Consider the following 24387-nt stretch of genomic DNA (forward strand, 5'->3'; position numbering starts at 1 on the left):
TTCGCCCCGAAGCGCCCAGCTGGTCTGAAGGGGACGTGTCTTGTGGGTGGGTGGGTTTGGTACTCAGCTGTAATCCTGGGGGCCCTGTGTTTGCCCTCCCTGGAGTAGTAGCTGAGTGGGTTGGTTAGATGGGGTCACCAGTTACAGGATGGTTCTCTGCTGTAGCTGCTAGTGCAGACCCTATTGAATCCTGCTGGCCAGATCGCAGGGATTGCCCCATGGGCATGTGACAGGAATGGGGGCAGGTGGCATTAGAGCTCCAGGCAACTCACATTACAGAAGCTTGGGAGTAACCCCCACCCTATCACCTGCATGCTGGGGTGCCCAGCCGTGCCGCCTAGTCCGTAGCCACTAGTCTGAACGGCCTTGCAGTCCAACTCTCTGCAGTCTTTAAAGCTGTATTGCTGTCCCACAACATCCCTGTTCTGGGCTTTGCTTTCCCCTTCTCCCAAATGTCAGCCGACCTCCCTTTTCTCAGGAGCTTTCACTGCACTGCTCAGCACTTTGGTGCATGTCACTGGAGATCTCTGTGCGCTTAGCAGCTAACGGCCTCCAGCCTTCCCCTCAGTCAGCTCTGGATTATCCCTGTTTTACAGATGAGGACCCTGAGGTGCTTGTGGCTGTGGTGTGCCAATGGTCACGCAATGAGTTTGTGGGCAAGCAGGAACACAGCCCAGGAGTCCTAGCTCCATGAAAAGCACAAAACTCTACCGCCCCCCAGCCCCCATTTAACTCATGCTGTCCCCTTCCAGCTCAGGGTTGATTTTGAATCTTGTATCTTTAAAATGTTTAAATCCCCTTGTTCTTGTAGCTACAAGGTGGTCTAGTGAATTTGGGCCCAGGCCTGGGAGCTGGAACTCCTGATTTCTGAACCCAGATCTGCCACAGAATGTGTGACCTTGGGCAAGTCACCCTGCCTCAGTTTCCCAATCAATAAAATAGAAATCTAATTCCATAGAGACACCCCCCCCCCCCGATTTTCCTAAACGGGGATTTTAGTAGGTTGGGACGTGGGGCCAGGAGGATCATCCATCATCTGCTCCTCAAACTTGTCCCTCCACACTGTCTACTAGGGCAGTGTGCAGAGATACGATCCGTGGGATGCAGGCCTAGCCTCTCATGGACGCCGTAGATCAGGGCCAGTACCTAGAAATGGATCTGGTGGTGCCCGTCTGTCTGTGCAGGTGTAAAACTCCTTTCTGGCTGTGCACACTCCACCCAAGGGTTGGACGAGTGCAATGTGTGCAGAGCTTTGGCATGGGAGAGCCATAGATACATTTGTGAGATTGGGGATAATTTCTAAAGCCTGGGTGGGAAATCTCTATCAAACCTCCTCAAGAGGTGGGAGCTGGTCACAGACTGTGTTCTCAAGGCCTTGATCCTGTTTGGTGTATTCCACAGTGTCATATGTCAGCACCGGTCTACAGTTAAGCCTGTTTCCTTTTGCTCCCATTCATCCTATTTCTGTTTATCCTCCCTTTAAATGTTTTAAACCATTCACCTCCCTTAAGGGTGCCAACACTCTCTCAGTAGGTTGCTGGGTATTGCACCCCATTGCCCCGAGGGGAGGTTGTGTGGTCCAGCAGACAGCACCTACAGCTGGGATTCAGGAGACGTGACTGCCACTGACTGACCATATGGCTTTGGGCAAGTTGCTTCACCTTGTTGTGCCTCAGGGACCCTGTCTGGAAAATGGGGGAAACAGCCATTTATGTAAAGCACTTTGAGTGGGTGGGAGCAGAGTGCTCTAAAGATGCTGGGCACTAATATGTATCTCTGTGGATCTGATTGTCACTTTTCTTTCACCTGGAGCAACTCAGCCTACATGGTGGAAGTGGCTCTGGAGTCTCTGCCAGTGAGTAGAGATTTATAACAAAGACACAGGAGGGGCAACTTGGCAGCTGTCATTCATCTAAAAGCATCACCTCTGGACCACTCCAGTCATTGAGACAGATTTGGCGAGTGCTCTAAACAGAGGAGCGGGACACGGGAAGTCTGTGTTCTCTTTTCAAGTCTGCAACTGACTTGCTGTAATCTTGGGCAAATTGTTTCGCTTCTTGTGTGTTTGCCTAAAATTGCGATAATACTGACCTACCTTAATGGGGTATTGCAAGGCTGGGTTGTCTGTAAAATGCATTGAGCTCCTCATTGAAGGAGTTAGAAACTAATTAATGGTTTTGTTTAATTATATAATTAATAGGTGGTTGGGAAGATTTGCTTTGTGAGTTTGGATGTTGCTTCTCCTACCTAAATCCAAGTAGGGTAACTTGTGAGTGGTCTCTGAGCCCAGTTCCAGGTTACTCCCATTTCTAGGCTATTGTCTGTTAACCTCCTTTTAGGGAAAATGGAAGGTGAAAGATTAAACCTGAGCATGTGAGCAGGTGGCCCCTGCAGTTGGTCTGGTTCTGTGCTGCAGCAAAACTGATCCTTCCAAATAAAGTGTGAGATCCAAAATGGAGGTGAGCTTGGGCCCCTGTGTACTTGTGTGGGGCGGGGAGTAGAGGCAGCAACCTGGCAGCGGATGGGGTGCAGAAGGGCAAGCGGGCGTGTGTGTGTGGCTGTACGGCACTGGAGGGGCACGGGGGCAGCTCTGCGAGGGGAGCCAGTGAGCAGGACACGGGTATAGAGGGGGGCAGGGTGAGCGCCGTGTGCCAGCCCGAGCACCCCCGGGGCTCCTGCACCAGTTCATGGCACCTCAGCCGGGTACGAGCGCCCCCGGGGGCACCCAGGGCAGGGGCAGGTACTTCGCAGCCAAGGGAGGTTTCTCTAGGTGCAGCTTCAGCAGCTGGGGCCGGGGGGTGCACCTGCGGCGCCCCCTCCCGGGGGCTCGGCGCTGCACGCCCGGCCGCGGGGGCAGAGTCCAGGGCAGCCTTATCGCTGCTCCAGCAGCAGCCAGGGGAGAGGTTTGGCTCTCCTCGGCCACCGTACCCCGAGCCCGCGCTCTGACCACGCCCAGCGAGTGCGCGCCTCGCGCTCTCCACGTCTTGGACGCAAGAGCCACGTCCAACCTTCCGCTTCGCCGCTCCCTTAGCAACCGGCACTTCCGGCCCGAGAAGCCGGGGGCCAATCAGCGGCGAGGGGGCGTGGCCGAGGGGGAGATGGCGCAGCGGCTCCATCCCCGCGGCCGGGCGCGCTCCGGCGAGCGGCTGCGGCCCCGCGGCTCGAAGCGGGCCCGGCGCGAGGCCCCGGCGGGGGCCGGCTGCCTGCGCGCGTGGACGGAGGAGAACGACGGGCTGGCCGGGGGCTGGCGGGTAGGGGCGGGGCCGGGCCGGGCGGGGGCGGGGCGGGGCGGGACCCCCTGACCCGCCGGCGGGACCCCCTGACCCTGACCGCGGCTTCCCTCCTTGCAGGCCAGCCGCTCCTCGGGCCCGGGCCGCGCGGCGCAGCAGGCGGCGCGGCGCTGCCGACTCGCCTTCGACTCGCTGCTCCGCAAGATCCAAGGTAGGAGCGGGCCGGGCCCGGGGGCTGCGCGCGGGGGCCCGGGGCCGGCCTCGGGGCAGCGCCGCTGGGTGCGGCTCAGCCCCCCTCCCCCGCAGCCGGGCCGGCTCCGGCCCTTCCCCGGAGACCCACCGGGGGGGCACCTGGCCTGGGCTCCGGGCAGCCTCGCCCGCCTGGCCGCGGAGCTGGAGGGAGGCGCAGGGGACGCCCGGTGGCTCGGCTCCAGGGAGCGGCCTGGGGGCGCAGCAGGTGACTGAGGAGGCAGATTTCCTGCGGGGAGTGTGGGTGTTAGGGAACGGGGGCGTGCGGGGGGATTTGATAGCAGCCCTCGACTACCTGACAGGGGGTCCCAAGAGGATGGAGCTCGGCTGGTCTCAGTGGTGGCAGATGACAGAACAAGGAGCAATGGTCTCAAGTTGCAGTGGGGGAGGTCTAGGTTGGATATTAGGAAACACTATTTCCCTAGGAGGGTGGTGAAGCACTGGAATGGGTTCCCTAGGGAGGTGGTGGAATCTCCTTCCTTAGAGGTTTTTAAGGTCAGGCCTGACAAAGCCCTGGCTGGGATGATTTAGTTGGGATTGGTCCTGCTTTGAGCAGGGGGCTGGACTAGATGACTCCTGAGGTCCCCGCCTTGCAACCCTGATATTCTGTGAAGGAGCAAGTGGTTCTGGCAGAGAGCTGGGCAGGTCACTCTTGGGAATAAATCCAACTGCTGTCCCAGGGTTGGTGTCCCCCGACAGCACCACTAAAGAGAGCGCATGGAAACCTCGACACACCCCGGAGGCCAAGTGTCTGTTGATGCTCTGCTAGAATGGGTGAAAAGACTCTAATTTTTGTCCCTGAGGACTAAAACCACGGAATACCTAACCAGTTGGAAGAAAACGGAGGCATAGGCAGACAGCCTGACACTTCCAGATTCTGGAGGTAACCTACGCTCTTATATCTGCCTGATGCTGTTCCCTTCTATGTGATTCTAGGGCTGAGGCAGTGTATTGAGGACTAGAGCAGGAACTATCAATTGCTGGTGCAGGGCAGCCTGATGAAATCTTCAATAGGGATTGCTGTTTGATACACCCTTCGTGCATTCAGCTAGCCTCTTGTTGCATTGGTCTCTAACTGCAGGGCTGCCGGCTGCTCTCCCCAGCCTTTCTCTGGAGCTTACTGTTCTCTACAACTCCCTGCTCTTTGCTGTTAGTGAGTCGGATGGCCTCGTCGAGGGAGAAGCAGAAAGAATCAACCATGGGCTCATTAGGGGTAAGGAAAACGTCCCATGTGTCTGAGAGGCAAGGTCACTAGGCTGGCTGGAGCAAGGCCCGGGGGGGTGATTTCTCTGCGCTCTCATATGAATGGCATTGGCAGCTGTCTGAGGCTAGGGTTGAATGAAGGTGGCAGCTGCGGTGTTCTGCGTGTGCTGGAATCTGGAGACTTGGGGCTTCAATGGGGAACAGAAAAGCTTAAAAAACCCCAAAGAGCCGGAGAGAGTAGCATAGTGCAAACGGAAGTGTTACTAACTTACTTACGGGGATTTGAGATTGAGGATGCTTAAGAGAAATGGGCTGAAATTCAGGGAGGGAGACTCCGATAGTGTTCAAGTGTGTTCTCTCTTGGCAGACATGAGTGTTTAGCAGGAGTCTTTTTTTTTTTTTTTTTTTTTTTTGTCTCTCAGACCCCAAGTGATTCCGGGGGACAACTAATAAAAGAACAGGGACAGGAGTGCGGTCAAAGGGTCATAAGAAGGGAGCCTGAGGGGAGCGAGTTGGCAAAGCTAATGTTGTGGCTTTGACTCGGGGGCTGGGATACAAACGAATGTTGATAATGTGAGCACTCATCATTCCTCAGTGCCTGCGTGGGAGACCCCTTGTTCCGCTCTTCCCTTTTGGGGTGCTCTTCCTCTGAACCGTAGCAGGTAGAAAGCTCTTCTGTGCTGCTCCTAGAGTTAATGGCGCTTGCACTGCTCCAGGCCATGTCTAGTCCCTTCCCGAGGCAGGGCCTCTCTTTTGCTAAGGCTCTGTCAGGCTGCTGGAACAGGATCAGTCGCTGAGCAGACTGACCCATTGTCCTGTGGCTGTTTTCCTCTCCTAGTGCTGGAGGCTTGCGGGGTGTCTGGGCAGGATCTCAGCACTGAGGAGCTCTGGCAGAAAGTGCTGCAGGATGTGACCACGGAAGAGCTGTGTGCACCTCTGCATCGACTAGGTGCTCTGCAGGGGGCGGTATGGCTGGCAGCAAACTGCCTGGGGAGCGTCACTGGTCTCTTCCGGCTCCTGAGTGACACCAAGGTAACGCCACGGGGCCTCTCCCCCGGTGGATCAGTGCTGGGGCAGGGACCTAACCGCTGGCTGGCGTACGGGAGATTTGCTGTACTGCACTGTGCCATGGGTCTCTGTCATCTCATATCCTGAGTCACGTAGTGGCCACTACCTGATGCTTTAGCAGAAAGCTTAAATCCCAGCCCCTGTATAGCACCTGAGACTAATGTGATGCTACCTATACTGGAGGGGAAATATTCCATTCTGCCCCTTGCAGGTATCACTTTGCACCGAGGAGCATGAATCTAGTTACCCACGTCATGCCTATGAGCTGGCCAGGTGTGTATTCCACCCTGTCTGGGACAGTCTCGGACCTGCATGTTGAGAGCAGAACCCGTGCACAACTAGTTCGTGTGCTAGGGGTCTGTCTTCAGACCAAGAGGATCTGAGTTTGATTTCCTGCTGTTGCAGTGAGTTCTGAATGGCTGTAGCATACGCTAGAGCAATATCTATGCAGGCCTAAATAAATGCCCACAGATCTGTGAGAGGGGGCCAAGTTGGTATGAATATTTGTCATAAAACCATTCAGCATAAAGTGCTGTGTCAACAAAAGATTTGAGCCCATCCATGCACTCCTCGTTCAGCATGAATAATTCGCTCGCTGGTACTAGAACTTTCTCCTAACACCCAAAGTGCACTGAATGACTCTCAAACAGTCCTCTTTTGCTGTGGGCCCTTAATGCCCAATGCAGTGAGATCCCTGGCAGGGTTGCCAAGCAAACTGGAAGGGAAGTTTGTAAGCAAACCTGCAGTTTCTGTAGCGAGTGAGTTGCTGACTGTGATTCAGAAGTAACTGTCTTCTGCTGACTGGAAAGGCGGTGAGGGCTTTTGTACCAGCAGAGAGGCTGTATCGATAGGGGTGAGCTGGGGAGTCTGGGTATCTCGCACACACAAGCTCGTGGAACGAAGGATCTCTCCTCTGGGATTCTCTTTGCAGATGGGTTGCTCATACATGCTGGTGTGCTAGCGGCAGCCCTGGAAAGCGCACTGAACTCATCCAGGGCAGGGAGACAGGATACCAGACTAATGGTCTGATCTAGTGCAGCAGTAGGTGGGAAGAAGCCTGCTGCTGCCAGAGCGCGTGTGCAGATCGCTGCAGGAAAGAGTCCAGAGGGAGGATGCGGTGGGGCATGGTCCTGGCACATGGAGCTCACAGTCTAAAGGCTCAAGAGGCACAATACAGCCCCCAGACCTGCTCTGTCTCTGGTCCCTGGGATTGGTGCCTCCAGTGCTGAGTAACCCGCTGATGTTCTCTCCCCGTGCCTTTCGCAGGACCCTCTGCCTTCTGCCCACGGGGGTGAGAATGAGCTCCTTGCACTTCTCAAGGCATGGAGTGTGCCTGTTGAGGGAGACACGTCGCCCCTCGTGGTGCAGAGCACCAAGGACTTGAAAGAGATACTGTGGACCTCGGCTGCCTTCCTCCAAGGTATGGTTAGAGGTGCCTTCTCCAGCCCCAGGTGGGGTGCTGCTGCTTCTCCCCTTGCAGTGCCAGCCACCCTCCTGGCCCTACTGCCATCCGAGTCTGCCAGCACTGTGCCATCACCAGCTGGAGTTCCCTTCCCTGGGGTGGGAGCAGGAGCTGAGCAACCAGCCGTGCTCCTGAAGGAAACCTGTTTCCTGCTCTTCATGTTCTTCTCTGATTTAGAATTGCAGAATGCAGACACTCCCCAACTTACACAAGGCCTTGCGTTAAGTCAGGGATGTATACGCGATAGTTATGCCAAAAACAAACAACAAAACACTAATGGAACTTTTTTTGCAAGTGCGAGTTTGCGTAAGTCAGGTTTGCGTAACCTGGGGAGAGTCTATAAAAGCCAATATCTTCTCAGATGTGCATGTAAATTCCCTACTTCAGTTCCTGGCTCAGTCCTGCCCTGCAGTGTCACAAGGCTCTCAGAAACCCGTTCCCCGGTTCAGCCCTGGCCTGCAATGTCCTGGAGCCCCCCGTCTTTCCCAGTGACTCACTACCTCGCTCAGCTTTGCCCTGCAGCGTCACGGGGCTCCATGTCTCCCCCTGTGACCCGCTCCCCGGCTCAGCACTGCCATGCAACGTCGTAGGGCTCCCTGGCTCAGCCCTGCCCTGCAATGTCACAGGGCTCCCCATCTCCCTGACCTGTTCCCTGGCTCAGCTCTGCCCTGCAGGGTCAGAGGGCCTCCCCATATGCCTGCCCCATTCTTCAGCTGTGCCGGGGATGAGAAAGGGCCCCATATCAGGCTGAAGGCTAGCAGGGGGCTCACGGTGAGTTCAGAATGGGTTACAGTGCACCTGGGAGCCAGTTTTGCCACTTCTTGGTTAAGTTTCACTGCAGTGTGATTGGAGCCATGTCCGGCACTGCTCAGAGGGTTTCCTTCCCACTGCTCACCCTGGGGCAGCCAATTGATGGCAGTGCCTCTGTGTGTTAAACAGGTAGGGAGAACTACATGTCCCAGCATGCCATGTTCCATGCTAAGCAGCCAGCTTATTTTAAGGTCGGGGCCTGTCCTCTCCACTGGCTGCACTTCTGTATGCAGACAGAGGGCAAGCCTCCCCCGCCTAACCCTGGTGTAGAGGGGGATGCAGATGGCTTTGCCTTGGTGTATTCCAAGTCCTAGGTAAGTGTACTGGGCCCAAGGGCGGAGTTCCACCTGGTACCTGAAAGAGTCAGGAGGGAGGCTTCAGATAGCTAGCGAGGGAGGTAGTCGACACTGTCACACGTGGCTCTATATAAAACATGCCAGACTCCCAGCTGAGTCCATTCCTTGTGGAGCTCCGGCCAGAGTCCCAGAATCCCAGCATTGCCCAGGGGTTAGCATTATAGCTGGAAAAGTCCCAGGTTGCTGTGCCCTCGGGAAGAGAGGGAGGATGTGGGACAGATGTTAATTGGGAGGCAGTTTCAGGCAGGTGGGGTAGTGCCCAGGCAGGAGGGATGCCTAGCGTGTGAGGGGTTGAATGTGTAAAAAGATCACAATAAATGACTGGCCCAAGGCGGGTTCCCAGCCAGTGGTCCAGACGCAAGTGGAGCTTTTCAGTTAGTAACTGACAAGGGGGCAGGTCTGGAGACCAAAGTCGGAATGATCCCACTACACTGCAGGCTTCAGCTCTCACCCCGAGCCCTAGCACGGCCCTGGCTGGCCCTGCCTGCCTGCTCCCGGCAGCATCTCAGCTAAGGCTCTGCAGGGGAATATGAATCCTTCTGGGATTGGTACGCCCCTTCCCAGCCTGGCTAGCTCTTGGCAATCCTCGTTGCAATGGCAGTGATGTTCCCATAGCACATGCGTGGTGCTGCGCAGTGTGCTGCCAGGGTCGAGAGATCGCAGTCCCATGGCAATGGCAGGGTATGGCGCAGACGGTTATAACGTGGTGTGAGACATGCACTGAGTGGGGAGGGTCATTGAAGCGGGAATGCTGCGTGGGACCAGATGGGAGTAGGTGCAGGGAGTGCTGGTCACGGTGCAGTTCCAGGCCCATGGGATAGCGTGAAAGGCAGAGCCTATGGGGGCGACGGAGGTGGAGTAGAGTTAATGTTTTTTGCGTGTGTGTTTCAGGTTTGCAGGGCCTGGAGGCTGGAAATCTCCCTACAGCTCTCTCCCTGCTCCAGGCAGCCGCATCTGGATTCTGCTCCAAGAGGGTCCTGGCCCAGATCTACACCTCCATCGGCTGCTGCACTCAGCAAATGGTAACAAGCTGGGACCTGTCTCCCTCTAGCGGGGGCAGGGAGGGTCCAAGGGCCAGTACCTCCATTGCCCCGAGCAGAGCCGGCGTGGGAGGAGACTGGGTGCACGTCTGTTCTGTATACGCGTGCTGCACTGGACGGGGTGCAGCGCCCCCAGCCTCCTTGGGAAGCTGCTGCCTTAGTTTCCCACAAGAAGACTGGCTGCACCAGCCAGTGTTTGCTGCCTCCTGAATACCCCCTGCCCAGTGGCAGGGGTGTGAGCACAAGCCCAGCTCGATGAGAGGTGAGCACTGGTGCCCTGCAAGGGCCCGGCACAGAGGGAGCCATCCCAGTGGAAGAGGAGGGGCAGAGTACCAGTTGGGAAGAGAGAGCTGTGAGTGACCTGCTCGTTGGGCTGGAGTCACTGGAGAACTGTGGGCTGGAGCTGCCGGTATGTATTGATCTAAGTTTATAGTGGGCTGTTGGAAAAACAAGCAAGGAAGCAACATAATGGATCTTGATAAGCAACATCCAAAGAAACATTAGAGGAGGCGATTAGAGGACATTGGCCTGCTTCTAGGTCCCAGGGGCACGGCTGTTCTGCCAGTGCTGGGCACAGAGAGATCAAAGGAACATGAAACAGATAAAACGGGGGAGGCATCAGTTGCCAGGCCTGAGACCCGAGAAGGATGCTCAGAGGTGCAGTTACCCTGGTAACATATGACTGGTAGGAGCCCATGTGCAAACCACCCATTGGGGATTGTGCTGAACCCCCCTCCTCCGGTGCTGTCTGTATAGGGGGGTCTGCTAGGGGGCACTGACCCAGACACCAGCGAGGAGCAATCTGCGTTGGTGCCCAGGAGAAGGACTGGCGGATCCAGCAGGGCTTTTCTGGCTCTCAAGTCCGAATCCATTCCCTGGTCTCTGATCCCACTGCCCCAGAGGGAAATCCAGTAGTGGTTTCTGTGGAGGACGGATCCTGTACTGACACGGCAGGAAGCGTGACCTGGGGCTTGCTGGGCAGAGGAGCTGGTTTACTTCTGATTCCCAGAGTGACTGACAGGAGACTGACTGACAAGCAGAACGGCTCAAAGTGACTGAGTCTTGGGTGCTTGCCTGGCCCTCATCACTGCAGAATCGGGTCCCTGCCCCATGGGTCTCTCACTTCGAAGGACAAACCTGTTCTGGTTCTTTCTGCCCTGGGAGAGCTGCCTGGGATGGGCTGCTTGTCACTGAGCAGGAGATTGTGAACCCAGGGCTGAGGCTGTGCAGTCCAAGGGGTTTGAAAGCAGAGGGTGGGGAGGGTCACAGTGTGACGGGGAGGGAGGCCCACTCCCATAGGGCAGTGTGGAAGCTTACGAAGACCCTGACCCTGAAAAGTGCTGAGCACCAGTGTTGTCTGTGGGTGCTGAGCCCAGGGGCCGCAGTGGGACTGGAGGTGAGGGCAGAGTAGAGGAGATGAGATGTGACTTTTGAGAGTTTGGTGCTTACTGCCCCAAATCCATCCCAGAGAGCCATCGCTGTTCTTGGTGGGTGCAAGAACTGGGTCCCCACCATGCCATCTGGCCTGGCTGACACCACTGGGACATGTCCCAATCTGCAGAGGGGTGTGCAACAAAGGGAGTGACACGGATGTGGGGGAGCATTGCCAGACCAGGCATGTGGTCTAGAAACTAGAGTGCCAGATGGTTGGGCTTGGGTTTCCAGCCCCAGGAGGTGACTGCAGCTGGGCAGTGGGAGGGCAGGTTAGCCAGCATTGAGACCCTCCCCCACCGCTCCATGCCCAGCTTGGTGGCTGCTCTGGGCCTCTCTGATTCCGCTCCCCTGGTCTTTGGGGGCAGGACGACCTCCTCAGGCAGCGATCAGGTTCCCTGGAATGATTTTTTCCAGGTGATATTCCAGCCATGTCAGCAGTGACTGATTCTACTGTGTGTGATTCTCTCCCGCCCCAGGGCAAGCCTCAGACGGCTCTTCAGCACTTGAAGCGAGCGCTGCAGGTGGATTTCCAGTGCCTCTCTGCCCTGTCCCAGGCGGCGCTGGTGTACCGCCAGCTGGGGGAGACGGACGCAGAGTTGGAGGCCCTGGCTCTGCTGTACAAGGTTTGTCTGTTCACAAGCCAGGTGGCTGCACTGATGTCTCTGATCCAGCTGTGCCTGTGCAGAGCCTCCTGCATCCCGCACCTCGAACATGAACTCTACCCCTGCGGCAGGGCAGGGTCGGCCTGGCCACTCAGAGCCCAGTGGTGGCTGCTGCAGGCACGACCTCAGGCATGCTGGGCCTCTAGCACCCAGGTTAGAAATGGAAGAACCCTGCTCAGCAGGTGGACGCTGGCCAGTGGTGGGTAATCAGGGGTTGGGCTGTTTGACCAGCCACAGGAGCAAGGTACATCTCACCAAGTGTATTAACTAGGAGGCGGCAGGTCAGTGCCCAGTGAGCACTGCTTTCAGTGGCAGGCGTGTGGTGGTGAAGGGGGCACGTGTAGCTTGGGCGTCTCACTGGACATGTAGTAGACAGTTAATTTTCCAGCTCCTGGTTTGTAATGAAGTGCAAATGTGGGGCTGAAGACAGATTTCCCAAGCTCCTGACAACACGGGACAGGACTGACCAGGCCCGCCGCTCTTCCAAAGGGGAACTGTCCCAGGCTGCTCTGGGAGCGCTGATCTTTAATTCTCTCTGCTCTGAGTGGCCTTTAGAGATCCCCCAACACAGGAGTTTGCCTGTGTCCTCTCCACACTGAGGCGCTTGCCTCTGTTCTCCACCCCAGAGGTGGCTGCGTTTCAGCAGTGGGAGGTTGTGAGAGGCCCTCTAAGGGATGGTGCCGGAGCAGTGCGCGATATAGACTGGCTGGACCGGAATGTCTGTAGGTGAACTGACTGCAGCTCCCTAGGAATGCCAGCAGGGATCTACCATGTGGTCTGTTTCTCCTCCCCCCCGCAGGCTCTGGAGACCCCCGCTCAGGAGACTGTCTCCATCGATCCTTGCTTTCTAATCCGAACGGAGCTCCTTGTTCACACCCCGGCCCTGGCATCCCTGTTCAGCCGCAGCCACCCATCGGAAGTGAAGTACCTGCTGGCGCAGCGATGCCTCCAGGCTGGCAGGTAAAGCACTCCCTGCTCACCTGGGACCCTCTCTTGTCTCGGTGCCCAGGTAAACCCCTGTTTCAGCATCGCCCTTGGGTCTGGTGGTGACAGAGCAGCAGTTACCCCTCTGCAGGCTCCGCCATCCACGCGAGGACCAGTACCACTGGCTAGAGTTGAGCAGGAGGCTGCCTGCGCAGCTCTGCTGACACTTGTCAGTCCTGGGCCTGCTGGCTGCTGCTCTCCTTGGGGTCTTCTCTGTCCCCCAAGGTCCAGGCTGCTCCCTGGCTGCCTGAGTACCTCCTCACGTTGCTCTCTGTTGCAGGGTGGCTGAGGCAGTGGAGCATTACCTGGATCTTCTGGCTCTGCTGCAGGAGGGGCCGCAGCACCAGGTAAGCCTCTTGGGAAGGAATCCACATGGTGTGTTTGGGGACTGGATTCCCGTCCTAGGACTCCCTGGGATTCGGCAGGAAAGCTCCCTGCATCCCTCCAGCTAGCATCTCCTCTACCTGCCCCAGAGTCTCTGCAGGGACTGAGCCCCCACCTCTCCCTGGAGGGCATCCCGAGCCGCAGAGCACGAGGGGCAGAGTAAAGGCTAACGACCTGGCCTGCGGTTCGAGAGACCGTGTAGAATGGATGTGGGGGAAGCTCACCCACACAGTACATGGGCCCCGCCCTCATGTTTTCAAACTGGACTCTAAATTTGGGTGTTGTGAGACACCCAGAGGCTGTGTGCCCACCCTGCAGCTGTGAGCACTCGGCACCTCTTCTGGTCAGGCCGAGGCGCGCACTGCACGAGAGCTCTGGCCTAGGGCTGTGTGAATGGGAGAGCTGTGGCCCCATGTCTCCGCTGGCTTTGGAAGCCCCTGTCTGGAGGCCATTGGAGCCTGTGACACTTGCTCCTTGCTTGACCTGTGCAGTAGCCGCTGCTGAGCTCCGTGAGGTGCCCCCCCCCCCCAAGTGCCAGGTGGCGCACTGGGCCCCCAGTCCTCTAGGTAGTGCTGCGGGTGCTGAGGGTGACGCTGTTGCTGTCGCTGCCCAGGTGCCCCTGCACGGCAGGTCAGCTCTGCCCAGGATCCCGGAGGTGTTCCTGGAAGCTGCGTCCGCCCTCGAGCAGCTTGGGAGGCACCAGGACGCCATAGCTGTGTGTGAGGAGATCATCAGTCGAACAGATGACCTGATCCCAGAGACGCTGCGGATCGAATTGGACTCCAGTGCTGGAGGGGAGGCGCCAGGTAGGGCAGGCTCCCCTTCACCTGGCATCCCGCCCCAGCAGAGAGAGAGCCTGCGCTGCATCGTGTGGAGGGCGGCTGCGTATCTGCACCAGGGCTGGGCTTGGACCAGGCTGGGGGAGAGCAAGGAAGCCATAACACGGTTTACCAGGTGACTCCATCTGCCATGGAGGGGAGCTGTGGGGCCATTTGCAGACGGGGCCTGGGGTGGGAGGTGCAGGGTCTCACGTGCAGTGACTCTGGGGCAGAATAGAGCTCAGCGGTGTTGTCTGTGGCACTCTCACACTGGGCTGGGCCGACACATGGCTTTGATGTGACCACACCTACTAGGAAGTGGCACAGAAATGACTTCGACCTTTCCCCTGCAGGTGCCTTAATGTCCTCCTGAGAGTCCAGCTCGTGAGCGCAGGTACGGTACAGCCCAGCCCACCCCACCCGCTGCGGTTCCTGCGTGGGAGGGACCAGCCTGGGGGCTGGCTAGTGCCTGGCCGGGGCTCTGAATGTGGAAAGCGCCATGGTGGGGCTCTGAATGTGGAAAGCGCCATAGTAGCGCTCAGTAGCAATAGGGGGATTAAACAAGGCTCCACGCCCAGCAGGAAAGCACCTGTCTCCTTGCCCTGAGCCGTGATCTGCTCTGGACCATTGACAGAGACTGGCTGGTGGGGTGGGGTGGGGTGGGAGAAGCTCAGCTCTGCTCTTTGCCTGTGTTCTCACACCACCCACTAAGGACAGTTCAACAGCTGTGGTTTGAGGAGACATGGGGAGAGTCGGGTTCCAGGGAATGGATTGGAGTTAGGTCTTTAAGTGGCTTTTCCTGGAGAATTAGCCTGGTTATGAGATAATTGTGGCTGGTCCTTATGCGCCTCCGTCCCTGCAGGATCTGTGCGGGGAAAGGATCTTCAGTCAGGCTGATTGAAACCCTTAATGACATTCATTCCAAAGGTTAATGAGCAGCTTTTGCTGTTCATTCAGCTCCCATCCCTCTTCAGTGAAGGGCAGGGGGAGCACCCAGCCCACTTCTCAGGGATCTTCAACGAGCTGTCCAGGCAAACGCCAGACTTGTCATTCCCGATAGAGCCTCGGTGCAAATCAGCAGGGAGCTTCTCCCCTGGCAGAGTCTCTTTACACACCATGAGGAATCACAAGAGCCCAAGCCACGTTTTCCCCCTGCTGGCCACCGTTAAGTCACAGCTGATCCTGCACAGGAAACTGCTTTGGACTCTTCCCTGCCTTTGCCCTGCGGCCTCTCCTGGGCCCCTTCCCTTCAGGGAGGTCCCCCGTACAGTCTATTAGGCCTTCCTGTGACCTCAGCTTCTTGCCTGTTAAGATCCACACTGGAAGCCTTTTTGCTGCACTGTGTTCAGCTGGGAGCCAGTGCTGCCCTCCCAGCAGAGCTTTCAAAGGGGTGGGGGAGTTGGAAATACCCACAGGCCAGCGCTGCCAGCCTGGGGATATGGGGAGCACTGCCCAGCAGACACCACAGCCACGTGTGGGGTGTTCTTTCCATGCCAGCCAGCATCCATAGCAGTGAGGAGATGGCAGAGGCCCTGCCAGAGGCAAAGGTGCTCCAGAAGATCAGGTTGCTGGCTCTCCTCGGACGAGGCTCCCAGTTCCAGGAGCTGGATCGGGACAAAGAAGCTTTGATGAATTTCCAGCACAGTTTGCAAGTTTGCCCAGGTACCAGAGGCTCGTATTGCTGGGGGTGAGATGTAGCCTGTAGCCTGCTCTGACTTCCTGGCGCTCTGGGCCCAGGAAGCTAAGCCGCTCTGTAGTAGCCAATAAGCCATGGAGCCTGCTAAGTTATTGTGACGCTCTCCCACTGGAACTGGGTTGACAATCCCCTGGGTTCCCTCCCAGCTGCAGTGCCATTCAGCAAGGCCGCCTCTAGCCCAGTCAGACCAGGCCTGGCTGAATACAGCATAGTGCCTTTGGTTTCCATGGCAAACTGTCCTGGTGAAAGGTGCTGGCCTGTCAGCCCGGGGGTGGGACTGGGGGCCAGTGACCCAGCTGGGGAAGGCTCCCTGTCCCATAGCTGTGCCGCTTCTGGCTCTCAGCCTCCTGGATGGTTCAGAAACCCCCACAGGACTCTCCCTAATCTGCACAGTACCTGGTGTTGGCTGAGGTACCTCTGTCTTGCAGGTGACCCTGCTGCCACCTCTCACCTGCTGCGATCTTTATGGAAGCTGAACCGAAGGCAGGAAGCTGCTGCTCTCTGGCAGAAGTTGTACGCGGATGCTGCCCCGGCAGACGGACAGCAGGAAGCACCGGGGAGGTGTGTAAGGTGCTTGGTGGCTGCGGCTATTACTAGGCCTAGGCACGAGCTCCAGAGCTGCCAGGTTGAGGTAACCAAAGCACTCTGCGCTGTGTGGCATGAAGGGCTTGCCCGGCTCTGGGCCTCAGCTCCTGTCTGGGCCACACCTGCACATGGGTCCTCCAACCCGTAGAGGGTGCAGAGCTGAGCCCACTGTCCAGCATCTGGGGCGCTCATTTCCCAGCGAGACCCCTGCAGTCCATTCACCTGCTGCCCACACAGGTGGCTCTGGACTGTCGATCCCAGGGTTTGCCACTGGCCTCGATTACTGCCCAGCTGACCCCTCCCCTGAGAGCCTACAGGAGCAGTAGCTTGGGACTGACACCTGGGAACCGGCTGGCTCGAAGGGAGCTTGATTGCCAGGTCAGGGTGGATTTCCTACAGCAGAGCATGGAGAGAGCCCCAAACCTTCCTGATCCCAATGGGACCCACTTCCACTCTGGGCTAGCATGGGACCTGCTGCTTTCGTGTCTTTTTGCCCTGTTGGGCTTGAAGTCAGCAGGCAGATTTCAGGAGGGCATGTCTATGGGCAGGGGAGGGAGCTGGCAGGGAGCCCATAGGTGGGAAAGAGGGTCAGTCCCCAGGTGGGAGGGTCCAGCAGGGCATGGGATTCCTTGTGGAACAGGGAGTAGGGCCTGACAGCCAAAACCACAGTACTGTCTCTGCTGGGGACCCTGAGCCCAGCTTCGTTTCAAGCCGGATACCAGTGATTTCAGATCCAGTTCTGCCCGCTGTTCAAAAAGGAGCTTGGTAAATTGTAGTGGGATGCGAGAAAAGCCTTGTGAGTGATTAAAGGGTTGGAAATCCTGCCGTATAGTGAGACTCAGGGAACTCAGCCTGCTTAGCTTCACAAGGGGAAGGCTCTGGGGTGACTGGATCAGTCTATAAGTACCTACCCGGGGAGCAAATCTGTAGTACTGGGCTCTTCAGTTTCGCAGAGGGAGGTCTAACACGGTCCTATGGCTGGTCGTTGAAGCTAGACACAATCGGACTGAAAAGCTGTCCCTTGTTTCTAACAGTGAGGGGACATGCCCCCGGAGCAATTTACCAAGGGATGGGGGGATTCCTCATTACTGACACTTTTTAAATCAAGATTGGATGTTTCTTTAAAAGCTCTACTCTAGGAATTATTGGGGGGAAGCTCTCTGGCCTGTGTTCTGCAGGAGGTCCGACTAGATCATAGTGGTTTCTTCTGGCGTTGGAATCTATGAATTGTGCAAAAAAAACCCTATTTCCCTCTTCCGCCCTCAGGAATCCCCATGGCCTGTACAGCTGTGTCTTCACTGGAAAAAGGGCTGTTTTTAGCGGGTGTTAAGATGCTACTGTCAACAGCCCAAGTTGTAATTCTAATCTGTTGCTGGCGATGAACCTTATGTTCCCCGGTGTGGTTCATCTCCACCCACTAGCACAAGCTAAAACGACGGCTGCCTTGTCTGCCCTAGGATTTTAGCATGTTAAAAACACCTTTATTCTAGTGTAGCCGCAGCCTGTTTTGCCAGCCCTGGGTGGAAAGGATGGAGTATGTGATGAGGCCAGAATTACCCCTTGCCCCAGGGCTGCTGTCTGAGCTGAAGCGGCTCCTGCCCTGGGACCAAGGAGCTTGGACAGACTGGTGTGGGATGAACCTGGTGCTAGGAATTCTCTTCTGCCTGTGCCCATCTCCGGAGGCAGCTCATACTGGAATGCTGCCGTGGGTCTGTTACAGCACCTCGGGCAGATTTCAGAAGCCAAGTGTCACTGTCACAGGTGTCTGCCATCCCAGCTGTTGTCACTCCCCCGACAGCTGTCCTTTCTTACAGTACCCAAATAGGCCTTGCTCCCTAACCAGTCCCATGGTCTCTTTCAGGCCCTACCCATTGTACCTGGTGTCGTGTCTAAAGCAAGTGAACCTCCCACACGACGAATCTCTTGCTAGGAGTCTGCAGGACTATCTGAGGACCAGTGGCCAGGATCCTTAGAGCCATCCCCATCTCCCTCCCACTGCTAAAATCTCCTTCCCTGCCGAGGGCAACAGAACAGCATTATGCTCTGACGGCTTTCCCAGGACTCTGACTTGCCCTTGGGCAGAAGAACTCTTCCTAGCCAAAGCCCTGAAGCACAATGAAGCTATTTTTTTGTAATAAAAAGGACATGGGAGTAGGCCACGCCCCAGTGTGTTCGGCTTATGCACACTCTTCTCACCCTTGCCTGGACTGTGTACGTTAAGAGTGAAGCATTGTGTGCTGCAGGGCGCTTGCCCCGGCGCTGTCAGGAATGGCATGAACCTCCTGTCTCTGTGTCCCCTCGCCGAGGAGAGTGGGGCTGCCTGCGTGCTGGATCCATTGGGCCATGCCAACCGTAGAAGCACAGGTGTGTGTTTTAACACGTTATCACCTAGTATAGACAGGGCAAGCTGCGGTTCTAACCCCTGTTCCCTGCTGACCTGGCACTGGAGCCAGCACTAAACACGGGTGTTCCTGGCTCCAGGGACCGAGCTCCCACACTGCCTTTTTGTCTGAGCCGCAGCAGCTTCCCCCAACTACGCTGCACCCAGGGGCTGCAGCAGGGAGCAGTTCTCAGGGTGAAGGCAGCTTAGAAATGTCACAGCGGAGAGAGGCAGGGGCAGGGCAGGGTACACGTGTTCTCTTCAGTGAATGTCACAACGGAGGTGGGAGCTTGTGGACCAGGGAGGCCATGGCTGTGCTGGCTGGATTGTCAGGCCAGGGCAGGAGGGGATCTGCTCAGGTATGGCTCTGCATCGGCACATGGCGGGCCTGGGCTGTGGGGGGAACAGGGATCAGACCTAGCTCCCCTGAGGTGCTCTAAGGGGGCGGGGGGAAGAGTTTTGCATGGAGGAGAGGATCGGCTGCATGTGTAATCACAAGGCAGGTGCACTGGGAACTGCAGGGCTCTCTGTGCTTGGTGGGCTGATTTCCGGTCTGGGGCAGGAGCTTTCCCTGGGCCGGCCATACAGGGTCTGTGTGGGGAGCTGCAGAAGGGATCTCTGCTCAATGGGTTGGGAAGTCACAGGGCTGGGGGAGGGTGCCTCTAGCTGCAGGGTCTGAGTCTCTTGAGTCAGGGGGTCTCTGGGAGGGAGTGTGCAGCCTGTCCAATCAGGAGGGAAGCGCATAGGCTCCTAGCCAATCAGAGTCAGGAGCTGCAGCTTCATGACCTCCTGTGGTGTGAGGGGGGCAGAGGGGGCAGGTGGGTGACCATGGCGTGGGGGCTGGTCTGGCTGGCCAGTCTGCCGCAAGCATGGGCCGGGGCACAGTTGTGAGAAGCAATGGCAGTAGGGCCACTGATTGAGCCTCTAAGGAAGGGGGTGACACCCCCAGGGAGAGAGCTAGGGGGCGGGGGCTACCCTTTGGGGGACCCTTCATAGAGTGAGGAAGTTGAGACACCCCCTCTCCCCATGCGGGTGACCCTCCTAGATTGAGGTGCCTCTGGGACATATTCCCCCTCCATGCACATAGGGTGAGACTGATTGGGGAGATTCACCCCCCCAACACACACAGGTTTCTGGGGCTAGTCCCCAGTACCGTCCCTGTGTCCCTGTTTTTTCAACTCTTTTGTCTTGTCTAATTGATAAGTGAGTAACATTTCTCGTGTTTTTAAGGGCAAAGACACAATCTCCAGTAGCTGTAAGTGTTCTCCTATGAACGTTTTGCTTCTCTACCAAAGAATACAGAGAGGGACAGGGAAGTAATGAATCAGTTCATTAATCTGAAGAGAACAAACCTGTAGAAGGCTAAAATTGACACCCCGAGTAACTGATAGTTGCTGTTCTATCTATCAATGAGAACTGCAGTAGAGTTCCATCAGTCCACCCCTGAAATGGAGCTGAAGGGCGGTGGGAGGAAATCGTTTTTCCCAAAGTGTAATTTGTGTGCGGAACTCTCTGCCACAGGCAATCAGCAAGGCTCAGAACTTGGTAAGTTTCAAGGAGCGACGGTGCAGAGCAGGCAGGCGCTCAGTTCCCAGGGCCTCATCCGGTGCTGCAGGGAAGGCTGGGGCTTGGCCTTAGGAGGGGGCAGCTCTGGGTCGGCTCTGCAGGGGGCTGCAAACCTGCAACTTGGCTCGCTGAGCCCCTCCCAGCTTGGCTGGCCCCCCAGTTCCATTCCTCTCCCCAGGGGCTGGATGGCTCAGGTGCTTGCTAAGGTAGGAAGGTGAACAATGGAGGATGCTGGGGGTTCTCCCTGCACAGATGGGGGGGTCTCTGTGGGAAGGGCACGGTGTCCCTGTCTGCGTAGGGTTTTTATAGGTTCTCGGGCCAAAAGGGACCCCTGAGGCCACCTGGTCTGACTTCTTGTATAACACAAGCCCCTCAGACTGCCATGAATTAATTAATTGCTGTTTGAACTAGAGCAGATCTTTTATGGAAACATCCTCACTTGATTTGTAAATGGCCAGTGATAGAGCATCTGCCACACCCCTGGGTAAACTGCTCTCAGGGTTAATTACCGTCACTGTTAAAATTTTACACTTTATTCCCAGTCTGAATCTGTCTAAGCAGCATGTGCACAGGCCAGGCACTTCCACCTTAGGTGTCCTGTCTCTGGCCTGCTCTGCTCTCCCTAGGGCCACGCTTCCTCTCCCCCTCAGGTGCTGGGATCTGCCTGGGGAGCCTTCCTGCTGCAGCAGAGCCCTCGGGGCTCAGGCAGTGCTGAACAGCTCCTCCAGGCCAGCGGCGAGCCAGCATGGCCATGGGGTGCTGACACGATGGGGCTGTGTGTCTCTAGGGCACAGTGTGTGCTGGGCCAGTGCTGCCCGTGCTGCCAACATGGTGAGGCTGTTCCACCATGGGAAGGGAAACAGGCTGATCCAGTGCCCATCCTCCCATGCTGATAGGTTACTGGAGGGCTCCATAACAATCCCTGTCCCCAGCCGGCTACATGAATAATCTGTCTTCTCCTGCTGGCCTTGCGGGCTCTGGAGAGCAGCAGGGGCTGAATTTGACTGCTGCTAACAGAGACCCAAGCAGGGCCTGGCAGACTGTTCCAGAACAGTGGTGGGTAGATGGCATGGCACAGCACGGCACCCAGGCTGCTGTTAGGACGGCTCATTCCCCTGGTTACCTGCCTGCATTTTTGGTATAGGGTAAAGGTTTAACCTGTTGCTTGGCTGGTGCAATAGGAGATAAGCATTAATCTCCTTTGTGCTATTATAGGGGGGTTAACACAACATAAGCTTTTAAAGTCCATGTCACTGATGGTGACGTTGCCCAGGGTGGGGCCCGTGGCATGTGTTGGACACACCCTGGTCTGACATTGTGGGATGCCTGTGCATGTCAGGGCTGGGAGCTGAAGGGAGATACCATTAGGATGTAGCACCCAGAGGCTCCAGTCAGAGTCAGGACCTCTTGCACTGCACGAAGACGGAGGCGGACAGTGGGAGGAGAGAATGTGGGCTGTGCCACTGTTAGATGAGATTAGGCATGGGGCTGTGCTGGGGCTAGATGGTAACAGCCGGATCCGGGGAGGTTCCAGTTAGCTTTACGCAGGCGTGAGGCAGGGCCAGCGTTGCTGTGGGTCCACACCAGCTGTATGTGGTAGCATCAAGCACTGCGCTGAGCTGGCATGTGCACACAGGGACTTTGCTGCCCTCTCCTGACCACATGGCGGAACGTCAGCGCAGCGTCCACTGCCCAGGGCACAGACTGCAGCAGGTGGCTGACGACCTGGGTGCTTGTTTATATCCAGTTAGCTGAGAGCCGGGTTCCAGCTGATCCTGTGCCCACACAAGAGCCAAGGCAACAGCTCCTGTGCCTGCCTCTGCCTTTGGGTGGGACAGGCCTCAGGCTCTGGGATGATGTGGCTCTGCTGCTCTGCCCTGGGAAGGGAGCAACAGCAGCCCTTGATCATCGTTGATTTCTGCCCGTGCCCAGAGCTATGCGCCTCCCAAAATGCGGGCTAGGAGCTGACCCCCTAAAGGGGCCTGAAGCCGTGGCGTGGGGCGGGGTGAGGGACTGATGCCACCAGGATGGCGAGAGCCAGGAGGTGCCCTTTGGCTTTGTGACTAAATGGATGGCTCAGATGGGGAATTCTCTGTTGGCAGGGCAGCAGATATGATCATTAAGGATGCTCTTGCCATGGCAGGGGTGGGGGCGGCAGATCAGCACAACCCTCTCCATGCTGCTACTGGCCAGTAATGTCCCTGGACAATGTCACTTTTTGCCCTGCCACTGGCAGGCTTCAGTTACTGGTGATATCAGTGACGCCCCCTCAGCTCCCTGTGCCCCGGCTTGGGGAGTTGCAGTCACAAAGGCCAGAGTGGCTGTGTTTCCCAGAGGTGGGACTGACAGAATCAGCATTTGTTAGCTGCAGGAATAGCACAGTGTACACTGCACGTTGGCTGGCACAGTTCCACCAGCCCGGGTGTGATTGGCCCAACAGAGCTGTGCTGGCAAAGGACTGTAGTGCCAGTGCTGTTGTAGGGGCAATACTGCACTCTTGTCGAGTTTGTTACATCTGCACTCGGGTACTCCGCTGGACTGGTAACCCAGTATAGCCACCCTGGCAAAGCACTCCTGGTGCAGATCTGGTCTGAGAGTGAACATGGCAGAACGTGCCGTTCAGTACTGACGCTCATTGGATCAGTCTCCCCATCACTGGCATTGATCCATTTCATCTCCTCCCAAAAGGAAGGGCCCTCCTCCTGCCACACTCACCGTAATGCAATGCTAAACGGTATTACACTGTTCAGCCACTAGGGCGGGGTGCTGGAACGAGTTTTGTAGAGGGGCTGCTGAGAGCCATAAACTGTAGACCCTGTATATAATGGAAACCACTTCAAGCCAGGGGCTGCTGCAGAATTGAGGGGTGTATTACCCCAGAATTTTATCAAGCTAATTGCAGCTATATTGTTGCATTCAGCCACCATGAATTAGTAAAATACAATGCCACATAGTTAAGACAAGCAGGACTTCTGGAGGCAAGGTCAAATACTAGCTACAGGCTGGCAGGCTCTGCTAATGGGAGGAGGGGAGAAAAGAGTCAACAATTGGAGACTGACAGAAAATAAGTGGATGGAGACCTTGAGTTTGGGTGCCCTTAATATAAAAGCTTATTATAGCTCAGATTGTTAGGAATGTTTTGTTAAGTAGTTGACTGAAGGTAGGAGAGGTGATGGCCCAGTAGGGGGTCACTACCAGCTGTGTGTTTTGTAAAAATTAGTTACAAAAAGACTAGATAAGAGTGGCAGGTAAGTGACCGGCCATTGCTGACCTGCTGCTGATTACTTGATACCATCTCAGATTTTAGGTAATTATTTGGGATGTTCTAAACCTATTGCTTATGTCTGTGTGTGCTTAAATCTAATAAATAGTAGTTTTAGATAAGAGTACGCTTACTTGTATTAATCTTTCATCAGCCGAAAGCACTGTGTTTCCATTGATTTATTCCTGATGCCGCCTGGAGTGAAACAGTTACGTTAGCACTGCTTTGGGTTCTGAAAACCTTGGGTTACACACCCATCGCCGGCAGTGCATTAAAGTGAGCCCATCTCTGGTACATCTCTCAGGGGAGGGAGTGCTGTAGGCGGACCATATCTGGTACAAGAGCCTGACCTGCCAGTAGCAACTCTGCAAACTGTTATGTACAAGGTGTACGTGACATGGTGTCAGAAGTAAATTAGGGCCAGATGAGAAAAGAAAGAGGAAGAACAAAGGTTGCAGAATCTCATCAACTACCACACACCAGTGTCCCAGAGAACTTCACCTCTGATAGGCCTTCAGAATGGACTACAAAACTCCCTAAAGAAACTGGAGACATTCAGGTATCTTCTTTAACTTATGCTATGGGGATGCAGGCAGACCATATCTTTATCTTTACTGAAGACAGTCACAAAGATGACTGTGGAAGAGTTTTGGCTATGTTTGATGCATGCTTAATACTTCAGAGAGAAGTGGCCTATGAAAGAGCATGTTTTCACCAGGGAATTCAAGAACCAAGAGAAAATGTTAAATGTTTTATAAGAGTTCTGCATCCATTGGCTGAAAACTATGATTTTTGGGACTGCAAAACATGAAAATTTGAGACACACCCAGGTTTTTGGGTTAATAGACAAGAACCTCTCGCAGCATCTGTGATTAAAGACACTTAAATCTACCCACAGCTATACAGATAGCAAAGCTCTCTGAACTAGTCAAACAGCAGAGCAAAAGGCAGGAGGCAACATGGAAAAACTTGAAACTAGCTTAGAAGCTGTAAACATACCCAGCATGAGGACCAGAAGTCATTACCATAAAATCCCTGAGGCTGTGAAGATATTCCAAGCAAACTACAAAGCCTTTCAGAATAAGTATACAAGATCAGGAAAAATACATAGCCCAGTAGATGTACGTTTAGCCAGAGGCATATGGTGTAATAAATCATAAAATATGGATATTTTGCAGCTGTTTGCTGCACCAAGGCA

At 55.9% G+C, this 24387-nt stretch overlaps 1 protein-coding gene across 2 annotated transcripts in view; it reads left to right on the forward strand.

The window, feature by feature from the left end:
* The window catches only part of FANCG (FA complementation group G), a 25230-nt gene extending 1917 nt beyond the window's left edge, over positions 1-23313 (forward strand). Inside the window, exons 2-14 of one of the 2 annotated variants that reach the window (XM_050943580.1) lie at positions 3351-3441; positions 4561-4692; positions 5521-5714; positions 7017-7170; positions 9270-9400; positions 11329-11475; positions 12314-12474; positions 12779-12845; positions 13496-13836; positions 14054-14094; positions 15198-15362; positions 15825-15957; positions 17843-23313. In XM_050943580.1, the coding sequence (XP_050799537.1) occupies positions 3351-3441; positions 4561-4692; positions 5521-5714; positions 7017-7170; positions 9270-9400; positions 11329-11475; positions 12314-12474; positions 12779-12845; positions 13496-13836; positions 14054-14094; positions 15198-15362; positions 15825-15957; positions 17843-17954 (1869 nt within the window). In that variant the 3' untranslated portion in view covers positions 17955-23313. Of the gene's footprint in view, positions 1-3350; positions 3442-4560; positions 4693-5520; positions 5715-7016; positions 7171-9269; positions 9401-11328; positions 11476-12313; positions 12475-12778; positions 12846-13495; positions 13837-14053; positions 14095-15197; positions 15363-15824; positions 15958-17842 lie in introns of those variants that run through there. The other variant, XM_050943581.1, reaches the window with a different exon arrangement.
* The last annotated feature ends 1074 nt before the right edge of the window (positions 23314-24387 follow it).

Source organism: Gopherus flavomarginatus, chromosome 3 (assembly GCF_025201925.1).
Source record: "Gopherus flavomarginatus isolate rGopFla2 chromosome 3, rGopFla2.mat.asm, whole genome shotgun sequence".
Classification (NCBI taxonomy): Eukaryota; Metazoa; Chordata; order Testudines; family Testudinidae; genus Gopherus; species Gopherus flavomarginatus.